The sequence below is a fragment of the Lacerta agilis genome, chromosome 2 (assembly GCF_009819535.1).
Source record: "Lacerta agilis isolate rLacAgi1 chromosome 2, rLacAgi1.pri, whole genome shotgun sequence".
NCBI lineage: Eukaryota > Metazoa > Chordata > Lepidosauria > Squamata > Lacertidae > Lacerta > Lacerta agilis.
In genome coordinates this window covers 19,796,864-19,814,574 of record NC_046313.1, presented here as the reverse complement: position 1 = coordinate 19,814,574, position 17,711 = coordinate 19,796,864, and the positions used below count along the sequence as shown (strand labels likewise).

General features: G+C 43.5%; 1 protein-coding gene and 1 long non-coding RNA gene across 2 annotated transcripts in view; one reads left to right on the top strand and one right to left on the bottom strand.

Moving 5' to 3' along the window:
• ERN1 (endoplasmic reticulum to nucleus signaling 1) overlaps positions 1–4,005 on the top strand; it is a 57,808-nt gene extending 53,803 nt beyond the window's left edge. Inside the window, exons 21-22 of the mRNA XM_033138848.1 lie at positions 101–168; positions 2,074–4,005. Coding sequence (XP_032994739.1) covers positions 101–168; positions 2,074–2,280 — 275 coding nt within the window. The 3' untranslated portion in view covers positions 2,281–4,005. The remainder of the gene's footprint in view (positions 1–100; positions 169–2,073) is intronic.
• On the bottom strand, positions 18–16,383 carry LOC117040822. The gene is made up of 4 exons (XR_004425899.1): positions 16,193–16,383; positions 4,640–4,779; positions 2,046–2,529; positions 18–147 (listed from the first exon to the last, which is right to left on the bottom strand). It is a non-coding gene; the product is annotated as an uncharacterized LOC117040822 (long non-coding RNA).
• Between the last annotated feature and the right edge of the window lie 1,328 nt (positions 16,384–17,711).

Here is a 17,711-nt window from a genome sequence, read left to right as displayed (position 1 = left end):
AAAAGCAAACTCATTTGTTTGTGGTATCCAGCTACCAAGAGGAAAGAAATGGGCTGCTTGGCTTGAGTTTTTTTAATCATTCCAGTTTTACTTCTTGCAGATCTTCGAAGATTCCGATCCTATAAAGGCGGCTCCGTAAGAGATCTCCTGCGGGCAATGAGAAACAAGGTACGTGGATTCTGAGAAGCCAATACCATTGAAAGCATGTTTTTAGGGGTGGAGGAGCTGGGTCATGCCGCTTGGCTGCCTCATGCGTCTGCGGGGTGGACCAAGGAGGTTTGGTGCCTGAGGTGAAGCCCCTGGTGGCACGCTGTGCCACTGGAGTGACCACCTCCCACTAGAGCTAAACTGGGCCGCCTGCCCGCCCAACACCCTGCAGGGCTCACCGGGGGCTGCGAGCTCTTGCGTCCTTCTCATGGTGCCCTACAGCTGAAGGGTGGGTGAGAAGCTCGCAGAGCGTCATGAGGAATGCGCCCCACCCCCCACCCGGGTAGAGTGTGTTAACCACACTTGCCAGGTTCTGCCCACCACAGGGCCCCTTCCTTGAAAATGCTGGGAAGGCTGAATCCCTCCCCCCACCAGTTGCCCAGGACCAGTATGAGAGGCTGACTGCAATGATGGCTTCACTCAGCCGTGTATCGCAAGTGAAACTGAACCCTCTTGAGTCCCTATGCTTCTTTAAACTGCTTGGCTGAGGAGCATGCTCTTGCCTCAGCTAAACAGTTTTACGGAACCCCCGACAATGCAGGCTCCGTTAGACTTCCCCTCCTGAGGCAGGCCAGCACAGGGATTGGGGGGGCTGGCGGGCCCAGCACTTGCCAGCAGCCCTGCTCCACAAGGCACAGACAGGGTGGCTTTGCACCCTTCGCCTGGGAGGCATGGACAGCACACCTGCAAAGGTGAAGGCAGTCAAACTCTGTGTGCTTTAAAACCACTGCTGCCTAGTCTGTCTTCAGGGGGTGAGGTAGCGCACTGGCAGCCTCACAAAGGAGCCCTAATATCCCTGCTGTTCAAACAGCAGGGACATTGGGGCTCATTCAGCTAGGGGGCAGGAGCCTTTTCGCCACCCGGCTGAGCAGCAGGCTGGGGCAAAAGCGCTTCAGCTCCTGCGGTGAGAGCCGACGTAGTTTCACCCCGCGGGTTATTACCGAACCGTGATGTTGAAAAACCTAACATTGCCCAGCCCTCATCACCAACACCACTGCTGCAGGGCACAGCCACACTGCCCTGGTAGCTCTTGCAAGGCTTGGGTCGGACCGAACAATCCCAGCCTCGCAAAGCGGCACGGTGGGCACACTCAAGCGGAGGCTGTGGCTGACGGAAGGCATTGGGCCATTTTGTGAGGAATCTGCTGGAGCTTGGTGGAAAAAAAGGGCCAGCCACAGTATCTCCACTGCTTCGCCAGCCATTAGGCCTGGGCATGTATGGATACATCACCCAGGACTGCAATGGCGGCTTCACCCGGTAACATATCGCAGGTGAAACCAATGCCGCTTCTGAGTCCCTCTGCTACCAGGGCTGCTAGGAGCAGCATTGGTTTCACCTGCGATATGTTACCGGGTGAAGCCGCCATTGTACCCTCATACTGCAGAGGGAGGTGCAAGCTGCATCACTGGGCTGATACAGCTTGTTCCTGCCTAGGCTTCATCAAACTGCTCTGCTGAGGCACCCACGCAGAGCAGGTTAAAGAAGCCCAGGGTAGGGACTTCATTAACCTGCTCTCGTGAGCCCAGATGCCTCGAGCCAGAAGGACATCGGGGCTCACTCAGCTGGGAACAAGCTGCACCGTCCCTGCGAGGAGCCTGGTTCCAGGCACCCTATTCCCTCCGTTCCTGGCACCCTCATCGGTCTGGGGCCGATGCAGCTTGTTCCTTGCTCCGTTTCAACATCAGGGTGTATCACCAGATTGCAGTGTTTGGCTGGTGATACATTGTGATGTTGAAAACCTGGCCCTGTGGCTTCAGCCTCGAGGGTGCCTGGTGGCATCCCCTCAAAAAAATGTGCCTGGGGCCATGCCTCTCCAACCCCTCTGAAAAATTGAATACCTTGTGATTCAGCCCTCTTTTCTTCCAGAAACACCACTATAGAGAACTTCCGCCCGAGGTGCAGGAGACCCTTGGTTCTGTCCCAGATGACTTTGTACGTTACTTCACCTTGCGGTTCCCTCACCTCCTTCTGCACACCTACCATGCTATGCAAATCTGCCGCCAGGAAAGACTGTTCCAGCCTTATTATATGCAGGACTCAAGCAGCCACGTTCTTTCTGCAGATGGTGTTTGAGAGCCGGAGACTCTTTGTTCTTTGCACAAACAGGGCTGTGAAACAGGCCTGTCCTTAGCAGGGTGACTTGAGGGGATCATCAGAGGGCTGAAAATCCTCTTTGAGAGACCCGGACTTATCAAACGTGCCTTGAACTCTCTGCCTGCTCTGACTCAGGAAAAAGAGGCTCCAGGTAGGAATCCAAAGAAGATGCAGAAACTTGCAGAAAGCTTTATCCTACAGAAGTCGGGAGCAGTCGAAAGGAAACTCCTAAGAAGAAAAGTGAAGGGGAGTATCTAAAACAGCTCAGCTTGGCAACAAGCAACATTATTCTGAATGCCTACACTGTTTGCTCTTTACATACTGGCATTCAAGTCACTTTACTGCACAGAACAGTAAAAAGACAGACTGAAACCGTAACATTGCCAAGCCCCTTACGGATCTCAGGAAGGAGCCTTTTAAGTGTAGCACACCATTTCCAGCCACTTTTGTTCCACTGCCATGTTGTGCACTTGAAGCAACCAGGGACATTGATTTTTAAAGGGAAGTGGCAGATTAAACATGGCAGATTCAGCAAAGAGGCTAGCCCTACAAATACTAGTTTTAAAATAGTTTTGTGTAGACATGAAATTATCCTTGAAATCGCCAACTGGAAGCATCGGTCCAAATACTAATAGCTGACAAAGACAGAAGGATTGGCATGCCACGGTATTACAAAAGCAGACAAATCCAGAAACCTCTGGACCAAGGTTTGGCTTTGGCTATAGTGCTGGAAATCCCTAATCCTTTTGGAGAAATCCATTCAGATGTCATTTCTGGTTTCTTTCCAAGAATGTGACTAGCTTAATAGTGTGATTTAGATGCAACAGTTGACACAGCTAGAAACGCTCCTTAATTTTATTTGTAAATCTAAGAGAGCTGGCGGTTTTAAAAGGTACAGGAAAACCTGAGTGTTTTTTAATTTTTTTAGAAACTCAGTCTCTTGGGAAGCTACAAAGAGAGAGAGAGAGATCTGCTTCCCATCTTGAAGGATGCAGTTTCCCTTTTCAGTGTCCCTAAAATGGTGATGCACATGGAATGTGCAGAAAGCATTAAGAATTCCCACTGATGTGCTCTCCAATGTCATATTTGTAGTATTCTTTTACCAAAAATATTTATTTTACATATTTATATTTATTTAATTTTTACTTACAAAGTGGTACCACTTTGAAATGGTACAAGTGTAAAGCATGCCAAATCTTTTTTAAAATAATAAAAATAGTAAAATCTGCTCTGGTGCAGTAATCTTTTTTTAGGTTGACATGGAAAAGGTATGCTGCATCTTTTCAACCAAGCATATTCATTAGATCAGGATAAAATGTTCTCTCACATAAGGAAGTTTTTAATCTGTGTGACTGTACTCTCTTAAAATGAATAAGTTAATAACGGTTAATTGTATGATTGGGCATTGGTATGGGTATTTGGTTTTTTTGCTTTGTCTTTTGTCCTCATCATTTTTGGGCCTTACATTACAGGGAAATTGTTTTTTCTTTCTTTCTAGTTTTATAATGCAACAGCAGATATTAAGGTAAGATATGCAAATATGGACATTACAGGATGTGAAAGCTTGAAAATGATGGTAGTCTTAATGTAACTTAATTGAAAAAATCATATTTCCTATTTTTGTAGCTCTATTGTACAGTACTTTTATATATTTCTTCTAAATAAGAAATTTACACAAAAATTAAAAGTAGATTTTGAAACAGTTGTATGGTGTCCTTTCGTTTTAAAATGGCATGCATAGGATTGGGCAGATTCATTGAGAATAAGGCTATCAATGACTACGACTAGAGGCAGTGATGCCTCTAAATACCAGTGGCTGGAACCTGCAGGAGAGCAGAGTGCTTGGATTCTGCTTGCTTGTTTCCCCCCAGGCATCTGTTTGGCCACTGCAAGAACCAGGATACTGGTCTTCACAAGTCACTGGCCTGACCCAGCAGGCTTTTCTTACCGGTATATCATATTCATCTCTGTGTGTATTGTGTGGCTCTTCAATCCAAGGGCCCTGACCACAAGATGGAAGGGTAAAAGCTAGAAGAGAAAGCTGTAAGTGTGCCAGCTTACTGTTCCACACAACAGTTCTATGGCAAGAACACACCAGGAAGGCAAGAGTGCCAATTGACTACCCTTCTGTGGAGCATTACGATTCTATAACTCTGCAATTATGGCTTTTAATTTTTTCCCATTTCTCCCCCTAAACAATTTCATTTTACATATAAGCAGAACTCAATGAAAAATAAACGCTGGCGTGTGCGTACATACAGCACCCCCCATGCAAGTCACATGACGCAGCTGCTTGTCACATGAAGATAGCCAACACAGGGAATGTAGCAGGCCTTACCTTTGCTTGATTTATGTCCAAGTAGAATAGCTGCATATGGTTTTCTGATGCGCCCGCTGGGACTTCTGAGAGTTGAGATGAAGCAATAGTGCTGCCAGAATCGTCTGTGACCCATGAGATCAAGACATTGTAAAAAGACTCTGCAAGAAGAACAGATATTATTACAGTGTTTGTTCAGTGCATCTGTTCCCCATGGTGCAGATGGACAGGGAAACTTTAGCCTGCATGAGTGCTCCCTCCTGGTCTGTGTAGCAGCTGATAAGAACATAATCTGCCTGTGCAGGGCAGTTTAAGATTGTTAGTGCTGCTTCAGAGAAGGACCGAAATAAAAGTTTCACTGTACTGTATTCTCCGACTTTGGCTGTGTACACAACCAGACTTTCATAGCATATCCGCTCCCCCAAAAATTCTGGGAACTGTAGTTCACAAACCTACAAGTCCTAGCACCCTTCGTAAGCTCCAATCCTCAGGTTTCTTGACGGTGAATGTGCTTCAAAAGTCCCCTATGTACGCAACCAGTATGGGAAACTGCTGTCCTGATGTTTATGGCACAAGAGTTATACATGAGGCAGAATGCCTTACCATCCACAAGGAGGCAGTAACAAGGGACAGCCTGACAAAATACAGGTGTGCAGTTCTTTTCTACTTCAAATTAGAACTATAAATGGTTTCAGTAGAAATAAAGGCATTGGATAGGGCAGGAAGAAGAGGGAAGGGCTTCTGGCAGAACTATTACTCCACTTCAACTCAAAGTATTCAAACTGCAAAAGGCTAGTGGCTGATGCAAATGAATATTGTTCTGAGTTTGGAGTGTTAAGCTGAGTGCTGGACACCTCTAAATCCTGGATGCAGCGAGTGTTAAAAGCTAATGGGACAGGCTAGCTTCCTGAACCCCTGGATCCAGCAAGTGTTAAACTATTAAGCCAGGCTAACTTCCTGATGAGGTAAACGATTTGCTCATGGCAAATGATACAAGCCAGAGTAGAGAGTAGACAGGTAATGCAGCAAGCTGGAAAAAATCCCAAGTCAGAGCAAAATGTATGATTTGTTTGAATCCAAGGCTGCAGCTATGGGAGAAATAAGAGCCTTTTGGGGTATTAATGCTGTGAACAGTTCCATCGTAGGTTCAGGTTGTATATATGTGTACATAAACCATATATCATAAAGACACCACAGTCTCCGCAGTGCCTCATTTCCAAAAGGAAACACGGACCCTGGGTAAGCGTCTGGAACCCCTGAAATCTTGCACCGCTCAGGAATTGGGTGGCATGCAACAATATCTATCCCCACAAATGAGTCCGAATGAATGCTCAATAAAGAGTAGACATAGTCTAACCACTGTAAACTTTGTGAAAGCAAAACAGGATGCTCATTAAACAGGTTGCCTGAAGCAGCCCAGTAACCAAAGTTGGCTGAGAAGGCACGCATGCATGTGCGCACATACAATTGGCAGTGGGCAGGCAGCTTTAGCTAAGGCCCCATCTCACCAAATCATGGGGGAGACTAGTAAGTGAAGGATGAGTGGTTGCCTGCACAGGCAGCTGCAGAAGATAATGTTTGCTGGCCTTTTTCATCCTCTGCTACTCCCTACTCTGCTCTCTGGGGATCAGTTTCTGTTGCTATGTAACTGCATATGAAACTACAATGAGTCATAACTGAGAAGGATATCGGGTCAGGGTGGAGCTAGTGGAAGCACAGCTGTTTTATCAAGTCCTGTATTGAGGTGTTATGACAGCCATGACTGTGCTTTTATTTTCCTCTCTGCTAAACAAAGATATAAATAAATAAATATATGACTACACAACATGGACCACATTAATGGTCTATCTAGCCTAGTACTGTGTCTCCAACAATGGCCAGTTCTAAGCAGTGGGTGCTGCACATTCCATTTCCTGTTGAAAACATGCACTCAGTGGCACAAGGTCCATTGTTATTTATTAAATTTGTATGCAGCCCTATATCCACAGGTCTCAGGGTGGTTCACAGTGAATCCTCAGGGCAATTGGAGAGAACCCGCAGCACAGTGATTGGGAGAGAGAGGATTGTTCCATCTGGCAAACCAAAGTGCCTGCTCCAACCTAACAATCAGTGAGATTCAATACATTGAATTCCTCCCAAAAACTGCAACAGCAACAACAAATAAACAAAAATAAGCAAACTGTTGTTTAAAACATTATCATCAATAACAACCATAAAACCATATGGACAATAGCACTAAACAGCAATACGCAACAGCACTAAAAACATGCTATCAGAAGCTCCAGTTTTAAAATGTCAAACAGAATAAAAAAGTCAATAACTTGTTGGAAAGCTGGCCCTCAGCCCCAAAAGAAATAACCAAACTTGGAAGAAGTAGCACAGCAAACCAAACCAGAGGTTCCCAGTCAATCAGAAGCTCAGCTGGCCAGAACCTTCCAGCATTTCAGTACCCACAGTACTGCTGTTTATTAAGCAGGCCGCCATATTGAATTGGAGCTAGCCTCAGTAGATAACAAAGGTGAACTGAATCAATGACCTCATCCTCCTTAATAATAGCCACGTTTCATACCATAAACCAATTAGCCAGTTACCCAGGGACTTGCAGAAACCCAGCATGCATACCTGCCAACATATTTATTTTTATAATAAATAATAATAATAATAATAATAATAATAATAATAATATCACCTCACCCCACCTGACTGGATTGCTTCAGCCACTGCACACTGACAAAGCACAAGTAGAAGAACAACCCTCTAAGATAACACAGATTCCCCCCCCCCAATTTAGTTTAGCGCTTCCGTGTGCCAAATATGTGCCCTGCCTGTGAGCCACAGCCCTGCCCTTCTCCTGCCATTCAATGACTGGATGAAACAAGCCTAACAATTACTCATTCATCAAATAACCATTTCCACCCTGTTGATGAAAAGCTCACGGGAAATTGATGCTCGCTCTCAGAAATGCCATCAATCATAACAAAAAAAATGACTACATTATAGACCTAACTGTTACCAACAATTTAACGAGAACAATTACCTCACAAAAAGAAAGAAAACTAGGATATACAACCTATTGAACCCTGTGTACACACCATACATTTACAGCACAAACCCACAATATTGGGAACTATAGTTTAGCCTCACAGAGCTCCAACTCCCAGCACCCTTAACACACTACAGTTCCGGGGTGGGGTGGGGGGAGAATGTGCTTTAGATGTATGGTGTGGACACAGCTAGGTCAGTTACAGTGAATTGTATTTATAAGTGTAGGTAAGAAAACTGTCCCTTGTTCTGAGACGGTATCATTTTGCACTTGCTGATAGTCCAAATACATGCCTTTTCACCAGGGGCAGAGGAAGCAGGGTGCAGTAGGTGCAGTCCGCCCCGGGTGTCACCACTGATGCCGGGCGGCACTCACCGCGGGGCCTGCAGTGCGTCCGAACCACACGTCTCTCCTGGGAGAGACATGGTGGCTTGGGCGTGCACAGGCTCCATGCTGCCCAAACGGTACGCCCACTGCCTCCCCCCCCCCAGCTGTAGGGCACCTGAGTGGGAGGAGGCAGGCAGACTCCGGAGACCCCACGGTGCGCCCCGCCCCTATGGGCGGCTCTCCCTGCCCCAGGCGCCCAAGCAGCTTCCTCCGCCGCTGCTTTTCACCCCTCCTTTTCAGGTGAAACAAAATGCTGCACAAGTTGTAGACAATTCAAACTTTATTCTCCCCCACCCACACCCCAACTCGATATAAATAAATTCGTTTCCTCTAACTTTTGCTGGAAAACAGAGAGAGAGGCGGAGAAGGGCATATTCTGCATATTCCAAAAACCATCAAATCCCCCCTCAAATATGTTAACAGTAACAATTTCTCTTCCTTTTCCTGCCATTTGAGGTTGGTAGGTGGAGACTTGGCCTCCTTTCAAGCTCCACCCCCGCAGCAAATCAATAAAAGCAGGCCCTCACTCTAGGAGCAAACCAGATGCGGGAGCGAAAAGGGTGCCATGGCCTTTACCAAAGGTGTCGTGGGCTTTGAAGATGCTCAAACTCAGGACAAAAAGGGAGAAACGTGCTAAGAGGAAGGCTGTGCTAGGCAAACCCTCACCGTGATCAACTCCTGCCTGGAAACCTATGTCCACTGTGCCAAGGACACGTGGATCCAGAATTGGCCTCCACAGTCACTTATGGACCCACTGTTAAGACCGTGTTTATGGAAGACAATCTTACTTGGCTACAAGTGATCGCCAAAGGAGGAGGAGGTGGTGGTGTGCTCTTCAATATGTGTTCCAACCTCTGTTGGCAGGCTGTTATTTCTTTGCCCACAAATACTTCTGAGCAGTGCCGGATTTACGTATAAGCTAAACAAGCTACAGTCATACCTCGGGTTACGATAGCTGTGGGTTGCGTTCGGCACAGGTTACGAACGCGCCGAACCCGGAAGTACCGGAACGGGTTACTTCTGGGTTCGGCACATCGTGCCTGCGCCGAATCGTGCCACGCACATGTGCAGATTCGGCGCTTCATGTTATGTGTTGCTCATGTTGCGAACGGGGCTCCGGAACGGATCCCGTTCGCAAGCAGAGGTACCACTGTATAGCTTAGGGCCCCATTCTCTTGGGGGGCCCCAAAAAAAATTAATGGAAAAAACAGGATGTACTTTGATAAAATATCTATTTTGTTATGTGCAAATGGCTTTAGATACCTATTAGGTCCATAAATTACCATATAGCATTTATTCAACACAAAAAACAGCGACAATTTGTTGTTGACAAAGGACAGCTGGACAGACAAAGGGCCACATTACCTTCAGTAGCTTAGGGCCTCATCAAACCTCATCAGCCCTGCTTCTGAGTAAATTCAGCTATGCAAAAAAGAGACTGTGGCTTGCTATGATCAAGCCCTCCAATTCCTCTAGAAGACAGCACGCCTTGCCTCTAACTAAACGTGTATAGAACCAGTGAGGTTGTTACATGAAAGCAAGATGCCTCTTGCAGATAGGTCCTGTGGGTCTGGCTAAAGGGGAAAGAGCTGCAGACCAATACTGTATCTGATTTCACAGGGGAAACAAAATGCAGAATGTTACATGTGGCTGTCTCTATGGCTGTTTTATTTAGACAGTTTGGACAAAGGTCATTTTTTTTCTTCCTCCCAGTCATTCTGTTCTCATCTTGCAGCATCCCGCTAACAGTAAATGAGATCTACGGGTTGCAAACGCTGTACTTTGCTGCCCCCTTCTGCACTACTCATCACGGACAGTTAAAAGCTTAAGGTTTTTGAAACAAGATTGGGGAAAAGATGGCTTATTGTATTTCTCTCTCTCTTTCTCCAATTTCTAATTTGTTTGTGGGCAGTGAACGTTCATCCCAATTTGCTTGCAAGATGCCTGTTTTCCTGTTAATAATTTGTTTACCTACCCAAACTTTCCAATGCATTTCCCCATCACTTTCTAAACAGCAAAAAAACCATATTGGTTTTAAGTGGATTTGTTACGCTAAGGCAAAAGAGCTCTTTCACCTTTAAATGTGCAAACCAGAGGCATTCCTGCTGGGGATGACAGGAGTGGAAGTATTAAAAATTGACCAGAAACTGTTTATGTATGCTACAACAGCAGTTAGAACTTTATTAGCCCAAAAGTGGAACCAGCAAAGATTACCGGCGGCAGATGAATGGCAGGTGAAGATGATGGACTATGCGGAATTGACAAAGGTGACGGGGGAAATCTGAAACCAGAGTGACCAAATGTTCCAGAGAGAGTGGAGTAAATTCATTCAATATATAGACAATAACTGTAAACATATAAAGACACTAGCTGGACTGAGATAAACTTCGCAACGTTTAATAGAAGAGATTTTCTACTTGTGCTTTTAAATAATTCAAGTTTAATGTAGAATTTTGACAGTATAAATGTGTGCATTTAAGATGTTTTCTAGAAAAACCAGGTGACGGAATGGAGGGAAGTCAAAAGCTCGGCAGAGCTAAACATTTGTAAAAGGTAATATGATGTTACAATATTGTTAAAAATGGAAAATTAATTTAAAAATATATTTTAAATTTTTTTAAAAAAATGCTCCCAGGTGAGAAGGGGGGGGGGAATAAATGTGTAAACCTTGAGTTTCAGCATGTGGTTGAATCCCACATTGCTACCAAACTCAGCTAAGAGTGCTTCAAGACTTCTGGCTAGAAAAGCTTATAACTGACACATTACACAAGACACGACGAGTACGCAAGCAATAGAACACTTGCCCATTTCTTTCTCAGAAGCAGGCCACAAAGTATAGGCCAAAATACTTAAATCATCTCTACAGACCAACACGCTAGCTTATTAGAAAGTGGGGTATCTTTTTACTTCTGGCAGCCAACCATACAGAACCACAAACTGTGCTTCCTAGTGGAGGCGCAGCAATGTGGCAGAGACCAAGCAAAGCACATGTGGAGAGCTTGGTTGTGGGGGTTCTGCTATGTCCCTTCCCAAATCAGAATGAGCCTTGGAGAGTGCTAAGAGAACAGCAGCGGCCAGAAAAGTGTGTTTCAAGCTAAATTTACTATCATTTTCTATAATATATAATCAAATCTGTACAGTTGATTTGTGTGTTGGTACTATTACACTTTTTTTTACACTATAGTGCCATTATAGTGGCACTATAGTGGCACCAGGCAGAGGGCCTTCTCGGTAGTGGCGCCCGCCCTGTGGAACACCCTCCCACCAGATGTCAAATAAATAAACAACTATCTGACTTTTAGAAGATATCTGAAGGCAGCCCTGTTTAGGGAAGCTTTTAATATTTGATGAATTATTGTATTTTAATGTTTTGCTGGAAGCTGCCCAGAGTGGCTGGTGAAACCTAGCCAGATGGGCGGGGTATAAATAATAAAATGTATTTGTATTATTATTATTATTATTATTATTATTATTATTGTTATTATTATTATAAATTTTAATCTATCTCAACCAGTGTGGCATAATGAATATTGGACTAGAACCTGGGAGAGCAGAGTTCATGATTCCCACTCAGCCATGAAGCTCACTGAGTCACCTTGGACAGCTGTCTTCAGAGAATGGCAAAAGAAAATTTCAAGATTTATCTGGCAGAGGAAAAAACTCTGGATAAGATTTAAGTTACTGACAGACAGTAAGGAAAGAGGAGGTTTTTCCTTACCGGATTTAAAGCTATACTACGAGGCAGCTTGTCTATGTTGGATAAAGGAGTGGATGACGTTAAAGAATCCAGATCTATTAGATCTGGAAGGACATGATAATAGATTTGGTTGGCACACATATCTTTGGCAAGAAAAGATAAAGGTCCATAGAAGTTTTGGAAACCACATCTTCCAGAGGTCTCTCTATGAAGTTTGGGACAGATATAAAAACTTACTAGAAAGGAAAACACCATGGTGGTTATCTCCAACTGAAATGATTAGTTTGAAAAAGACTAATATGAGTCAAAAGTGGATAACATATGAGACATTGCTTAAGAAAGAAGGCAATAAATGGAAATTAAAGCCATATGAAGAAGTGAAAGAATATGTAAGTAATTGGCTGCAGTACCATCAAATTAATGAGATGTTTAAAAGCGAAATGAAAAAGACAGGATTTAGCGAGACAAAAGCAAAGTTTGAAGTAGAAATACCGTACTTAACAGTGACTTTAAAGTACTTGCTAAGATGTACAAAATGCTGTTGGAATGGAACTTAAAAGATGAAGAAGTAAAGTCGGTGATGATTCATTGGGCAAAAGATATTGGACATAATATTATGCTAGAAGACTGGGAAAAATTGTGGAGGGAAGGAATGAAGTTTACGGCATGCACGTCAATACAAGAGAATTTGTTAAAAATGATGTATAGATGGCATATCACCCCAGTTAAACTAGCAAAGATGTATAAGTCAGACAATAAGTGTTGGAAATGTAAAGAAAATGTTGGTACCTTTTATCATGTTTGGTGGGAATGTAAAAAGGTGAGAATGTATTGGGATAAGATATATCTTGAATTAAGAAAAATGTTGAAATATAGTTTTGTTAAGAAGCCTGAAGCTTTTTTATTAGGTATGGTAGGTACAGACATTGAAAAGAAGGATATCAGACTTTTCCAATACGCTGTGGCTGCAGCTAGAATTCTTCTAGCACAAAAATGGAAACAAGAAGAACTACCGACGGTAGAAGAATGGACAGTGAAATTGACTGAGTACGCAGAAATGGATAAATTGACGGGAAGAATCCGGGAGCAGCGGGAGCAGAAGTTCATCAAAGACTGGTCAAAGTTTACAAGTTACTTAAAAGACAATTTACAATTGAATACGTTAATAGGACTTCAAGAAGCTTTGTAGTTAATGTGTAGAGTTATCATTGTAAGTATGATAGTAGTAAGAAAGAATTTATTTTTTTGATATTGTTAGCAATGGTTGATTAAAGAAGTATAATGTTAAGTTATAAATTAGAAAGCCATGTGAAGGGGTTGAGGGAAGTCATGGCTTGCCAGCCAATGATAAATGTAAGAAAGTTTTTGTTTGAATGTAGTATTAATTGTAGTTTAATGTAAAAATTATATATATATATATATATATATATATATATATATATATATATATATATATATGGAAGCTCACTGAGTCACCTTGAGCCAGTCACAATCTCTTAGCCTAACCTACCTCACAGGGCTGTTGTGAGGATGAAATGGGGAAGAGAAGCATGTACTCCACATTGAGATTCTTGGAAGATGAAGGTGGTATATAAATGTGAAATAATAATAATAATAATAATAATAATAATAATAATGTATAACAGGAGACAATTTTGATCTCTCACACATTTTTAATTTTGCTTTTCAGCTCTGCTTCCTAACATAAGAAGATACAAGACTTGGAGACAAAAATTGGTAGGTTAGGTAACCCAAACTCCTGAAGTACTGTGTGGTACCTCAGTGATCCAAACATCAAAAAAAATGCTGCAGAGAAGGATCTACTAAACCAGGGGTCGGCAAACTTTTTCAGCAGGGGGCCAGTCCACTGTCCCTCAGACTTTGTGGGGGGCCGGACTATATTTTTTTTGGGGGGGGAGAGAGAACGAATTCCTATGCCCCACAAAGAACCCAGAGATGCATTTTAAATAAAAGGACACATTCTACTAATGTAAAAACACGCTGATTCCGAGACGGTCTGCAGGCCGGATTTAGAAGGCGATTGGGCCGGATCCGGCCCCCGGGGCCTTAGTTTGCCTACCCATGTACTAAACGCAAAAGAAATGTATCTGAGCTTACCATACAATAATGCCAGCACAGGGTGATGTGGGAAATGGGGAAAGCAAACAACAGAGATGTAGGGAGATGGGAGAGGCTGCAATCAACTTTCAAAGTGCCCATCACAAAATCTCCTAGAGGCACCGTATTTTTCGCTCCATAGGACGCTCCGGACCATAGGGCGCACCTCGATTTTAGAGGAGGAAACAAGGGGGAAAAATATTTTTCTGGTTTTCCTTCTCTAAAACCCATGTTTTTTTTGTTTTTTTTAGAATCAGCTCACAGTTTTTCAGCTTTTTTTGCAAAGGGAAAAGTCCTGCTTTTTTTGAGGATCAGTTCAGATTTGTACAGCTTTTACAAAGGGGGGAAAGCATTGCTGACAAACCAGTAAGCACCAGTACAAACCATACAGACCAGTAAGCACCAGCAGCTAATAGGAAGCAAGAGGAAAGCAAACCAGTACAAACCAGTAAGCACCAGTACAAACCAGTACAGACCAGTAAGCACCAGTACAAACCAGTACAGACCAGTAAGCACCAGTACAAACCAGTATAGACCAGTAAGCACCAGTACAAACCAGTACGCACCAGCAAGTAATAGGAAGCAAGAGGAAAGCCAACCAGTACAAACCAGTAAGCTTACTAACTTACTCAAACTTACGAACTTACGCAAACATACTAACTTACGCAAACTTACTAACATGCTCAAACTTACAAACTTACGCAAACTTACTAACTTACGCAAACATACTAACTTACGCAAACATACTAACTTACTTACTAACTTACGCAAACTTACTAACCTACGCAAACTTACTAACCTACGCAAACATACTAACTTACGCAAACTTACTAACTTACGCAAACTTACTAACTTACGCAAACATACTAACTTACGCAAACTTACTAACTTACGCAAACATACTAACTTACTTACTAACTTACGCAAACTTACTTACGTAAACATACTAACTTACGCAAACTTACTAACTTACGCAAACATACTAACTTACGCAAACTTACTAACTTACGCAAACTTACTAACTTACGCAAACTTACTAACTTACTAACTTACACAAACTTACTAACTTACGCAAACATACTAACTTACTTACTAACTTACGCAAACTTACAAACTTACGCAAACTTACTTACATAAACATACTAACTTACGCAAACATACTAACTTACGCAAACTTACTAACTTACGCAAACTTACTAACTTACGCAAACTTACTAACTTACTTACGCAAACATACTTACGTAAACTTACTAACTTACGCAAACTTACTAACTTACGCAAACTTACTAACTTTCTCAAACTTACCATATTTTTCGCTCCATAGTACAAACCAGTACAGACCAGTAAGCACCAGTAGAAACCAGTACGCACCAGCAAGTAATAGGAAGCAAGAGGAAAGCCAACCAGTACAAACCAGTAAGCACCAGTACAAACCAGTACGCACCAGTAAGCACCAGTACAAACCAGTACGCACCAGCAAGTAATAGGAAGCAAGAGGAAAGCGAACCAGTACAAACCAGTAAGCACCAGTAGGTAATAGGAAGCAAGAAGAAAGCAAACCAGTAAGCACCAGCAAGTAATAGAAAGCCAGAGGAAAAGTAACAGAAAGCCCCAAATGGCTGGAAAAACTCAATTTCCCAAGATCCTCAGCCCTCGCAAAGGAACTACTGTGCAAGGGGCCTGGGCGGGGCAGGAAGGGAGCTAGCTCCCTTATCTCCCTCCCCGATCTCTTGCAATCAGCTGTTGAGCAGGTTCCTTTCAACATGCTCTTTCCCTCTTGTTAGCCTTTAGCTCTTTCTAAAACAGAAAAAGCAGGATCTGCCTTTAGCCCCTGGGCAATTTGGCTCCAGGGACCATGCATTCGCTCCATAAGACGCACAGACATTTCCCCTTACTTTTTAGGAGGAAAAAGGTGCGTCTTATGGAGCAAAAAATAAGGTATTTGCAATTTGGCAGCTTCCTTACCCAGGAGCACTTTTCTCATGTTTGTAGTTTTCCACCCATTTGTCCACAAAACACATGGGGACTTTAACCAATTCTTTGTTAATCCATCCCAAAACTTTTAACAGCCAAAGTTTCAGGAAAGCAAATCCTTCTGAAATTTGGCACAGTTCATGACAAGGGGCAGCACTGCTTTCAAAATGCATCCAAACCTGCCTCAAAATAATTCTATTTCTTTAAAATAAAATAAAAAACACTTTAAAAGGGTACCTATTACAAAAGCCCCTGGAACCTATTTGCCTGTGATGTGGCACACTTTAGCAACTCTGGAGAGACTAATAATGCCTGAATGTTTCATCAGCTTCTGACAAAAGAAAAAAAATTGTACCTGTTTTTTGTTTCTCAATCATGAATGGGGGTGACGATGAAGCAGGCTCGGATAAACCTGGAGCCAAATTCAATGGCCTACAAAGCGCCTCAGACCAAAGGGAGCTGATTCAATGGGGTTTGAACTCATTTGTAGAAAGCTGAGGTGCTGCCTCCATTCAGCTGACATGAGCCATAAACTTTATTGCTACCACCAAAAAAACCCACCTCTTTATCTTATTAAAATACAGACTCAGTCCATTTGTGGGCTATATACCTCACAAGAAAAGGGATGGGTCTTGGTCTGTTGCATTCCTTAACCCACCCACACTCACCATCTTCAGCTGTGTCTCTCCAAAGACAAATCTGCCATTGCTGTGCTAGAAGCCCAAACAGCTGCTCATCATCTCAATTTTACATGCTCATCATTTCAGCTCCTTTTTTAGTGCAGGGCAATAGTGGAAGGTAAAGCCACTTCTGGCAGAATTTCCTTTCTGTTTAACTTAAACCATCGGAGCCTGTAAAGCTGGCTTGTGGAAAACCTGGATCTTGGACCCACCAGATCTCCATCTTCCCTTCCTTTCCACCGCTATACTAACAGCCCACACAGCCCCTCCTGCCTGTAGGCTGTTATGTGAGGTTCTGCCCCAGCTCTAGTTGTTCATTGGCCTTCCTTTTTTTAAGCTCTAAACCAGGCATCCCCAACCTGCGGCCCTCCAGATGGTTTGGCCTACAACTCCCATGATCCCTAGCCAACAGGGCCAGTTGTCAGGGATGATGGGAATTGTAGTCCAAAACACATGGAGGGCTGAAGGTTGGGGATGCCTGCTCTCTAAACCCTTCCCCAGCAATTATTTGTCTCCCGTCTTTAAGGAATTGTGACTTTTAAACAGACCCCACCTGTTGACATACACACATGCAAAGGGGATAGGGAAGATTCACCTGGTACATTTCCTGGTGTGTTGACCTGCTATTAGACACAAGAGGAAGTCTAGGAAAAATACCAGAAAACAAAATACCACAACTGACAAGCCTTTATCCACCAACCCTCGCCATATGCTTGGGGGGGGGGGCTGTTCTGCCTGGAACAAACCCACCCAGGATTTGCCTGCATACACATCAACCTGCAAAATTAATCTAACCACATCCATACCTTCATGTCCGATTTAAGACTTCGAGGAGGCCTTGGCGTTCCTAATTCTTGACTAGAAGGGAAAATGTCACCTGCTTCCTCCCACATTTAAGTTCTACGTGCTACACCTGGCAGAATTTCATTTTCAGGCAATGCTTAAAGATACAGGCGTACCTCAGGTTTGGCCAGCCTATGAGCTCCTGGTGCAGCGTCCTTCAGCTTCCCCCACTTCCTTCTGGTCATCAGCTCAGGGCTCCTCGTGACCTTGGTTCCTATGTGAGATTTTGCCCAAGCTTGTTAAAACTTCAGCTTCCCCTTCCCTTACTTTGCAGCATTGTTTCCTCAGGCCTCTGCTTTTAGCTGCATCATATACTTGCCTACTGTTGGTTTCTTCCTTCAACCACCCTGA